The sequence below is a fragment of the Centroberyx affinis genome, unplaced genomic scaffold (assembly GCF_046629955.1).
Source record: "Centroberyx affinis isolate AG114_WGS23_722 - 3 ecotype Tasmania unplaced genomic scaffold, CSIRO-AGI_Caff_v1 ptg001684l_1, whole genome shotgun sequence".
Lineage (NCBI taxonomy): Eukaryota > Metazoa > Chordata > Actinopteri > Beryciformes > Berycidae > Centroberyx > Centroberyx affinis.
In genome coordinates this window covers 16,361-27,500 of record NW_027280103.1, presented here as the reverse complement: position 1 = coordinate 27,500, position 11,140 = coordinate 16,361, and the positions used below count along the sequence as shown (strand labels likewise).

General features: G+C 40.3%; 1 protein-coding gene across 2 annotated transcripts in view; it reads right to left on the bottom strand.

The window, feature by feature from the left end:
- Positions 1 to 9,813, bottom strand: part of crlf3 (cytokine receptor-like factor 3) — a 20,691-nt gene extending 10,878 nt beyond the window's left edge. For both annotated transcript variants that reach the window (XR_011695727.1, XM_071528527.1), the window contains exons 1-2: positions 9,732 to 9,813; positions 2,389 to 2,516 (exon numbers count right to left, since the gene is read on the bottom strand). Coding sequence is in view for 1 of the 2 variants with exons in the window: in XM_071528527.1 (XP_071384628.1) it covers positions 2,389 to 2,505 (117 nt within the window). In the remaining variant the exon portion in view is untranslated. The remainder of the gene's footprint in view (positions 1 to 2,388; positions 2,517 to 9,731) is intronic.
- Positions 9,814 to 11,140: the final 1,327 nt, after the last annotated feature.

Below are 11,140 nucleotides of genomic sequence, written 5' to 3'. Positions count from 1 at the left end.
AGAGGACGACTATTTTATTTCTCTTTTCCCCTCTGATATTTACTCTAAGCATTTCTGCCTTTCACATCTCTTTCTCATCCCTTTTTCTCTCTCTCTCTCCGTGTGTTTTTACAAACTAGAACCTAGAGCTGCAACGATTAATCGATTATTCGATTAGTTGTCAACTATTAAATTAATCGCAGACTATTTTGATAATCGATTAATCGGTTTGAGTAATTTTTTAAGAAAGATAAGTCAAAATTCTCTGATTCCAGCTTCTTAAATGTCAATATTTTCTGATTTCTTTACTCCTCTATGACAGTAAACTGAATATCTCATTTGAGGACGTCATCTTGGGCTTTGGGAAACACTGATCCACATTTTTCACCATTTTCTGACGTTTTATAGACCAAACAACTAATCGATTAATCGAGAAAATAATCAACAGATTAATCGACAATGAAAATAATCGTTAGTTGCAGCCCTAAAAGCTTCCGATAGCTGATATTTTACACCTTTATTCAATATCTTTAAAATTGACTGAAAAATTGTGATTGACTGTTTAAATTTTAGAAAGTTTGAAGGACTTCATCACCCAGAAATCCTGCAGTAAACTAAATGTCTTCTTCTTAGTGTGTTCCATTGTTGGTGAGTTTTTTTTTTTTTTTATGGTTCCTGCCAGCAATCATCACTTCCTATTTTCATTTGGGCAAACAGCAAAACAAAAATCTATGGCATCTAAATTAGAGTGGATGGTCTCTGCTGCAGCTCCACTTTGGGATTTAGGCCGATAAAAGCGGCCGGATTTTTACGTGAAAATCTTTGCCCAGTGCAGCTTTAAGTGGCTTCTGTCTGTTTCTCTCCCTTCATCTCTCTCCCCGAGGCTCGCCGCCTGTTCACGGCAGCAGGAAATAGCAGCATTGTTTACTGCGAGCGCCTGGAGGGGCAAATCCAGACTGCAGGAGGAAGGAAGAGATAGCAGAGAGAGAGAGAGAGAGGGAGAGAGAGAGAGAGAGGGAGAGAGAGAGAGAGAGCGAGAGAGAGAGAGAGGGAGAGAGAGGGAGAGAGAAGGAGAATATAGTACTGTCCTGGGGCTCTGCTGGGTCAGGGGAACAGACACACACACACACACACACACACACACATACACACACACACACTACAGAGCACTTCTCGTTGCACTGGCTTGGTCAAGGTAATTTGAGAGCGTGTGAGAGAGTGTGTGAAAGAGAGAGAGAGAGACAGTGGACAGCGATGAAAATCTATATCAGCGCAGGACAACACTAACATGAATATCTGATTTTTAATAAAAAGCCAATTGTGGGTCACATACATCAGTGTTTAACCTGCTGCAGCTGGCTAAGAAGTAGTATCAAGTTACAGTTACATCAAGTATATATATATATATATATATTAGAATTTATAACCTCCCTTCCTCTCACACACACACTACCTCTGCCCTCTCCTCTCCTCTCCTTGTCTCCTCTTCTCCTCTCCTCCTCTCCTCTCCTCTCCTTGTCTCCTCTCCTCCTCTCCTCTCCTTGTCTCCTCTCCTCTCCATTCCTTTCCTCTCCTCTCCTTGTCTCCTCTCCTTTCCTCTCCTTGTCTCCTCTCCTCTCCTTGCCTCCTCTCCTCTCTCCTCTCCTCTACTTGTCTCCTCTCTTCTCTCCTCTCTTCTCCTCCCCCCTCTCCTCTCCTTGCCTCCTCTCCTCTCCTCTCCTCTCCTCTCCTCTCCTCCATGGTGGGACACACAAACACAAACCGCTCTCCAATTATAGTAGTGGGATATATATGTATATATATGTATATACTGTATATACTGTATATATATATACAGTATATATTCCCACTCTCCATGACACTTAAACCAGTTATGAAAATGTGAACACAGCCAGCTAGTGGTATCAACATGTTTTTCAAATGTCCAGCCCTGATAAAGTAGAGCACATTTCATTTTTTGTTTGTTCTGAATTGAAGATGTGATGACATGGTGTGAGTTCTCCTTCTAGACAGATATCTGTGTTTCAGCCCTGTTTAGACAGCTGCAGATCTCCATTTGTGTGGAAAGACGTGAATAACCTTTAGTGGCCCTGCTTTATATAGCTGTAGATCTCTATGAGTGTGGATGGGATCTGTTTGCAGGCCAGCTTTAGCCCATTTTATACAGTTGTATCTCTCTATATGTATGGAAGCCCATTTCCACCAGCTGTTCAAAGAAAACTTTTTTTCCCATCATAAAATGAGTTTTTTTTTTTCAATATTATAACTTAGTATCTCATAATTATGAAATACTAAGTCATAATTTTGAGAGGTTTCTCGTCAATATGACTTACTATCTCATAATTATCACTTATAATTATGACTTAGTCAAAGCTGTAGATGTGTGAGTGTGTGGATGGGCTGCAGTACCTGTTTGCGGGCCTGGTTGAGGCCATGCAGGCGCTGCTGGAGCTCACTGCGGTAGTTCTGCGCCGCCTCGATGCTTTCCTTCGCCTCCTGCAGCAACGCGTCCACCTCCACAGACATCCTCCGACCTCCTGACACACACACACACACACACACACGATTTGTTTCAGAGTTCTCTCAGAAATAGTACAAGCAAGTGTTTCGTTTCTCAGATACACAATACACGTTTCTCTCTCTCACACACACACATAAATAAAGTGGTATCAACTTTGCTGCTGCTGAGAGAAAATCGGTCACACAGATCGTCTTTATGTTCAACAACAGCTCCGTCTCAGTCTGTCTCCCCAGCTAAAAATGTTTGCTTGCAACTCTGTGCTTATGGCATATCTGTGGTCAAACTATCTGTGTGTGTGTGTGTGTGTGTTCTTTGCGCCCTGTGCACACACTAAATCTTAATGAAATCTGTTGTGTCTGTGTTTCTACTGACTGATCAATCTGGACATCAGCTAGAGTTAGTGGCCTGTGGCTTCCTAGGTGAAGCTATTTACAGATGGGATGCCAGTGTTTCCCCTACAGTCATCCAGCCATGGCAGATCATCACAGGAAGCAAACCTCGCCAAATATTGCCACCAATGTTTGAGAAAATGCAGAACTAAAAAACAAACCCAAGACAAGTTAGCTAAATACTCTCAGAAGCACAAACAAGTTGGACCCATAGTCTTGCATTAGACCTTTAAATTAGAAAGTATTAGGGCTGCAACTAACAATTATTTTCATTGTCGATTAATCGGTCGATTATTTTCTCGATTAATCGATTAGTTGTTTGGTCTATAAAATGTCAGAAAATGGTGAAAAATGTCAATCAGTGTTTCCCAAAGCCCAAGATGACGTCCTCAAATGTCTTGTTTTGTCCACAACCCAAAGATATTCAGTTCAGTGTCATAGAGGAGTAAAGAAACCAGAAAATATTCACATTTAAGAAGCTGGAATCAGAGAATTTTGACTTATTTTTCTTAAAAAATTACTCAAACCGATTAATCGTTTATTAAAATAATTTAATAGTTGACAACTAATCTATTAATCCATTAATCATTGCAGCTCTAGAAAGTACCAGTGGAAGAGGTTTTCATTAGGTTGCTCCAGCAGAAGAATCAAAACTGAGGCAAAAAACCCCAAACAGTTGTAGAATCAAAACCTAAATAACCTGCAACCGCCACCATAAAAACTATAAGGCAAAACACTGCATGCAGAGCGGTCTGACAGATAGAGGATGTGTGGCAATATGCAAACCACTTCCGCCGTAACCAGGAAGCAGCCGAGCAGCCAGCAGCCAACCAGCTTCTACTGCTGCGTCCTGCACTGAGGCCCGGAGTCTGGGACAAAAACCCCCACGCTGGTCTGATACCGATCCATTAGGACACGTCATATCGGTCAACGTCCTCCACCTCCGATGGTTCCTCCCTGACCACCGCTAGTGAATATTTTTTTTATTTTTTTAGATGTCTGACCAGAGAAACCATTCCAGTGTGGTGTGGGAGGATTTTACTCAACCGTCTGTGAAACCTGCCTCACACCTGAAAGAGTTTCATTAGTCTGTGTTTCAGTGGAGAGTTTTAGTGTCCCATGTCCTTTCAGCATCCCTCCAAATTCAATGTTATTTTTTTGTTTGTTTGTTTACAACAGCTATGACACCCAAATAGCTGCAGCCATAGATTATATTAGGGCTGGACGATAATTCAATATTATCGTTTATCGTCTTTCAGTGGGATTATATTGTGATGATATGGTGATTTTGGGATATCGAGACGCACAGTTCTGCTGTCTGAACTGATCAGAACAAGCAAACTTTATTTAGAAACTCAGACAGAATGAAGTATGGTAGGAATATTATGTGAACATTTCAGTTTAGTTTTGACATCACACCAAACATTACCATTCGGTTCAATATGATGAACATTAATTTGATTATTTAACGTTATTTCACTTGATATATGTGAGCCATATCGTCATATATATCGATATAAAAAAAAAATCCTTATGATTATCGTGATATTGATTTCAACCATATCGTCCAGCCCTAGATTATATTTGGGGGAAATAAAATGAAGAAAATGACAAAATAAAAAAAAAGGTACAAATAATCTTAAACAAACTGAGAATCTGTGAAACGCCCACAAACGATGACTTTTGATAGAGCGAAGCTGGTCGGCACATACAGTGAGTCCAATAAACTTCAGGTTCAAGTTCCACCTCCTGTGACCTTAGCATGTATTATCTGGGAGGTAAAATAACACGGCTCTGTTGAGTTCTTTTGGCTGCATGTTAAGGTCAACGCGATGAAGTGTATGGACAACTGATTGCGCAGAACAAAGTAACATCAACAAGCAGAGTTCAGCCGGTATGAAACACGGCGCCGACGCTTCATCTCTATCGAATACACCCAGATCAGGTCAGCGGTGACATCATCACAGTCAAGTTCCTGTTTAAAGAGTCTGATGGCTTATGAACAGTTTCTATATATGCCGATAATTTCATATTATCATTGATCATCTTTTAGTGGAATCATATGGTGATGATATGGTGACATTTCGATATGGTGACACAATTCTGCTGTCTACATTTATGATAACAAACAAAATTTATTTAAAAACAAAGACAAAATGAGGTATTGTAGGAATATTATTTGAAAATTTCAGTTTTGTTTGACATCACACCAAATATCACCATTCGGTTCAATGGGATGAACATTAATTTGGTTATTTAACATGTGATTTTGGATGTGAGCCATATCGTGATACATATCGATATTGAAAAAAATCCTTATCGATTATTATCGTGATATTGATTTCGACCATATCACCCAGAGAGGCCAGTGAAATCTCATCACTAGCTACTGAACCTCTGGAACAAGTTTCCATGCAGCTGTGTGACTCACAGAAACAATTTCCCAAAGGCAAACACAACCTAATTCCTACAAAAATAAACCCAGATACAGTCTATTTGTAATAGGATTGAAGAAAATCCACCCTAAACTTTACTGCTACGAATCTCTTTTCCTTTATGGCAGCTTCAAAGTTCGTTGCCGTCTCTCACTGCAGGTTCTGTCAAAGTCTCTCTTATGAAATCAATCTCTCTCTCAGTTGATTCCTCATCAGCGCCGAAACAGCTTTGCCTCCTGCTGTGGTCGGCCATGTTTCCTCCACAGCAGCTAAAGGGGAAGCGGCTCACAGGCCCGTTGCCTCTGCCAGACACAGCAGACGGCGTGTTCCCCCGGGCCACAGGAGCCCCGGACGCACCGCAGCATCTCGTCTCACACTTCCCTCCCGATGTTTCAATACAAACTGACTGTGCCGGAGTAAAAGGTCAGAAATGACTTACCGCTCCTTTAAAGCCGATGAGACACGGGCAAATTTGTTTCGGCAATGAGTATGAGCGACTGGGCAATGGGCAAAGAGGGCAATGGGCAACTGACATCTGATGTTGGGGGAGGAGTGAAAATGGATGAAATGAGAAACTGCTGCATCACTGTCATCTCGGCCTCCTCTTCTCTGCTGAAAATGTAACAATTTAATCATTTTTTCAACGTTATCCACTGGAATTTCATAACGTGTTTTATAGGCTTATGTTTGGCTCTGGCATCCAACTTGCCAGATTAAATGTTGCATAAAAAGAATCAGAGCTACTGTTTCCCAGTTATGGTTTATTTAGTAGCATTTGGACCATTTTGAAAATATTTTTGGGCTGAGGACAGGTCACCTGACGGGTTTTCTTGTCTCCGATTGGTTGTTGAAACCCCTATCAGCAAAGCTTGCTCTCCAATCATAGTTTGACTGGATTTCAAACTGCTACATTGCTTTCAGAAAATATTTCCAGAAAAAATTTGTCCTAAAAAATTGCATGTGTAGGCCTATCATCACCTGAAGAACACGCTAACCTTTTTTTTTTCTAACGCAATCATCTGCATTTGTATGAAAGAATATCAGGTAACATTTTCTGTTTTTCCATAATGGTGTTTTGGGATGAATTCCTTAAAGTTTTCTCCACTCAGAGCCTGAATCTGAGGTTGCAAAGCCGCCTTAGTTTCTGTGTGGAGATGCTCAGCGCTTCATGAACGTTCTGCAAAACCATCTGCAGAATCGGAGCGACTGAAACCGCAGGGCCGCCGCGTGGCTGCTCAAGTATTTAGGCTCCACTGGCACTAATGGCCTCAGCAGCTTTAACTGTACTGGTGTAAAGACACATGGTGCGGCACACAGCTACAGCAGCAGCACAACTTAAAACTGGCTGGACTTGTTTTAATAATGGGAGAGTGAGGAGACGGTGTGAGGCTGAGGCGACACAAAGCATGCTGGGAATCTTACCGTTTGACCTACATCAAGAGGCCAACATACGGGTGGGAGAAAAGTGAGTTAATGTACAAATCCAGACTCCAAATCACCCAGTTTTAACGCTTTTTTGAAGTCAGCAGCACTTTTCTTCTATTTAAGTATTTGTCAGATAAATACAGCAGTATGGTTTTTGAAAATGACCCCTGGCCTCCTTACATTTCAACACAACATTTCTCAGCACAGTGTGACTTCAACTAGCATCCCCAGCCAAAACTTTTGGATTTGTGTTCTGCCTCGAAACATCAACATGGACTGCAGCTGCTGATAGACAATATTTTGTGCCGATATTCAATATCTTTAAATGTTCGTGCCAAAAAAAAAATACAAATATTCAGCGTTTCCCCCAGTTTTTTTTTACTTGTCAGCATAGAAAAGCCTCTGAAACAGCATTTAGATAATGTAACACTAATATCAGGTATGATGCAGTTTGATTGATTACATATTGATTGTAGAGTTAATCAAAACTACACTGGTTGTCTACAGGAAGCCCTTAACCTGAACTGATTCTAATGAGAATCAGTTCAGTGAATTCGGATCAGATTCCACCCAAGTATACAACCAACATTTAACCAAGTTTCACTTCCACCCTGCAGAAAGTAAAACACCATCACACACACACACACACACACACACACACGCTTAACAACTGTCCACTTAACAGGGAATATACAGAATCACACAGCAGACCCTCTGTAACCTAAAGTGTAGGATTTCATAGACGCCCAAGATACACACACACACACACACACACACACACTCACACACATGAATGCAAATGTACACCCACACAATCATGCAGGCATGTACTTGCTCACTTTGACACACACACACACACACACACACACACACACTTGCATGTGCACACAGACCATGCACACACACTGTCTCTCCCACCAAAACTCCCAGATAAGCAGCCTTTAGTCAGTATCAGCTATCCAGGCCACAACAACAATCTTAGATTTAGTGTTTTTTTCCATCTAAAGGGTGTTGGCCGTCTTTCTCTCTTTAATCCCGCAGTTTATAATCCCTCTGTCTCTCCCCAAAAACCCCTAAAGACTCCGCTGATCCAAACTGAACGCCTTATTTCTCAGCCGGGCCAATTCGGGGCTACTGTTATATAACATGGAAAAACTCTGATTTGTCCTTTTACATAATATGGATTCGGCAACAAACAAACAAAAAATCTCTGCCTGACTTTATCTCTTTCATGCTGCTGAGCCCAGAGAATGGCCGGCCGTGTGTTTTGGTGGTATTTAGGTATTTAGGTCAGCTTGGGACGCTTCTCTACTGTCCTGCTGTGTGAAACGAGTCTGACAGACGATTCTCTGTCAAATATGTTTATTTACCAAAGTTTACTGATAGATTTACTGACTGATAGATTGATAGAAAGGACTTCCAAGCCCTAACAAGTAAAGAAAAGTCTGTTTGAAAATTTGCACAAGGTGAGGAGATCTATACGAACTGATATTGCTGCAGATTTTGCATATTTTATGACACAGTTTCTGCACTAGATTTTATGACCGGTCAAACAGAATACTACTTTCTGTAATCTCTGAAAGGTTTTTGTTTCACTGCATTTGTGTACGATTGTTTATTCTTTTTCACCTTGTGCAGCAGATCTGTAAACCATGATATGCATGTAAAAAAAAACTTGCTTTATATATTTTATATTCTTCTTAATATTCATGAGTGTGCTGGCTACTTAAAGCCATACTGATTCTGAGAGAAATCCCTAATATGCTTTGGTGGACATGTACAGTACTCACACTCTGAATCTCAACCAAAATTCAAAATATTTTTCATGAGATTGACCGTTTTTTTTGTATAACCCCTAGAAATTATTTAATTTCTTCCCTTTTTTGAGTATTACTCGCTTTTTCATTATATTCTCTCTGTCTTCTCCTTGCATAAATGTATGAAGCTATTTGATGTAGTTCTGATATAATATTCAGTGACCCAATTTTCGATGCACTTGAATGTTTCATGATTTGTCAAGCCTCAGCTCCAGCCTTTCAATAAAAATCTGAAAGTTAGAGGACGCTGCATGCACTTCTCTATGGCAGACTGTGACTAGACTGTGCAGACGCTTTGACTAACAGGAAAGTTATGAAAGGAACTCGAGCTGAAACCCACATTATTATTATTAGTACAGTGCACACCAGTGACAAGACAGCAGGAGACAACAGACATGTCCACACTCGCTCTCAACAACTTCCGTATTTCTGACTTATTTTCATCAAGTCAGACCACCGCCCACGCGCAACGGACTCTAATCTTGTTTGAAAGTTAAACAAAAATCGAATATATCTATTTACAATAACCATACTGCATAATTATCCCTCATATGTTGTGGCGCATAGGTTTGTCTGTGGCTCCAGCCCCATAACGTGACGTTTTCTCGTGTATGAAGAGAACGGTGAACTCCCTTAAATAATCTGTCACTTTAATGCTGCCTTGCTTATCAGCAAACCTACATATCTCACAGAACAAGACCTAAGGGTTTTAGCAAATCATTCCAGTCTTCTGGTAACTTCGGCATAGAAGTGATTTACCAAGTAGCATTTTATGTCAATATAATCTCGACTTTTAAAATTGGTTCACGCTACTACCTACCGCCCTCCACGGTATATTTTGATGGAAGAAGTTTGTGGAAATAACAGGCGACCCAGTTATATATGTTGTAAATATTTTAAGTGGTGTACAAATAAATGCTGTATGGTGTATTGGATGTATGCCGAATTCAAGAGTGGAAACTATTGATACAGAAATGGTCTTAAATTATGTTCTGCATGCTGTGTGTATCTGCCGATGGCCAGCTTGTGGCCAAAGACAATGAAACTCCGAACATGCTTGAGAGAGCAGGCACAACACATTCATTACGAACAAACACTCTGGTAAAAAATAAATATGTCTCGTTTCTTTTGTGGAGATAACGTACAAGCAATCATGCTATCGTACCTTTTTCAGGGTTTTTTGCTGGCCATCGTCCTAAAAGTTGTGTGAATCCACTCGCCACCACCACCCGATGTTGAAGTTTTTGCACAAGTCCAAAAATGACATTTAGGAGGCTTTAAGCACAAGAGCCAATCAGAGGCTAGGGATTTTGATCGAACGAGAAAGCGGCCAATTGGATTACCATATGTTCCATCCGCCCTCTCTTACCCCCCGCCCCCTCAGTAACAGTTCATAGTGGAAATGATGAAACGAGCTGATGTGTGGCCATAAACCAAACCACGGACTCCTCATATATGTATAGCCTACATATATATTCTATTATGAATGTAAAAAGTAGATTTCGATAACTGGGTCAAAAATAGTACTATATGTTACAATGAAAACCAAGATAAATCTCTCTTGAAGATGTTTTAAACTTCCATGTTACGTTGGAGAAAATCCTATGAAAAGTGATATCATGTTAAAACACTGTGATCATGTTTTTATTGCAAGACCCTGATTGCCATTCCAATGAGCATTTTCTTTTCTTTTTGTCTATTTAATTAAATAATTTTGTAGCCTATACTTATTTCCTGTGAGTTGTGCCCATTTCTTATGTAAATGATATGCAACTTTAATAAATACAGTGACATGTGATATATCCTTTACTGTTGACACTTCTGTACGTTTGTCTTGTTCAATAAACATACCATATGAACTGCAACAGACATACTAGGATTTAAGGTTCACTGGAACTAGCGTAGGCCTAGATGGTCAGTTCTACATAGGAGACAAAAGGCCAAAAAAAGTCTTTTAATTTCCAACTGAAGCAGAGCAGCAGACCTCTGACTCTCGTTGCATTAGCATTGATCCACCAGATTCTCTTTGTGACTGGAGAGATATTCCTCCATCTAGTGTTTGTAACGGTGAACTGAAACATTCCGCTGTTGCATCTCATGTCAGCGAAGGTCAACGCAGATTTACTGTATCAGGCCTTAATGTAACTCTGTTGCTGTCAGTGAGGAAGAGGCGAGCAATTTTGCATATAGAGGCAATGGATTTATAGGTCAGGTCGTGGTTTATGGGTAAAAGAGCCTGTGTGTCACTATAGGAGCGTATTAACTATGGCAAAGTCTCTGCATCTGATATAATTTAGCACCAAAACTTCCAAACAAATCAACTTCCGAATATATCAGCTGCATTTATGGGGGCAAAGTGATGATTGATGACTGACAACATGTTATTATTTGGTCAACATTATTAGAGGTAGGTGAACAAACCAAACCATCGGTTTAGAGAGAAATATTGCACTGATGTGATTTTTCATCTTCCAAATAGATTTCTGGCGATTTTGCTTGGTCTTTACTCTCAGTTATAATAATAAAAACTACAACTCAAAGCTGGACTTACTTAGGCTAGGGTTTGGCGAGTTC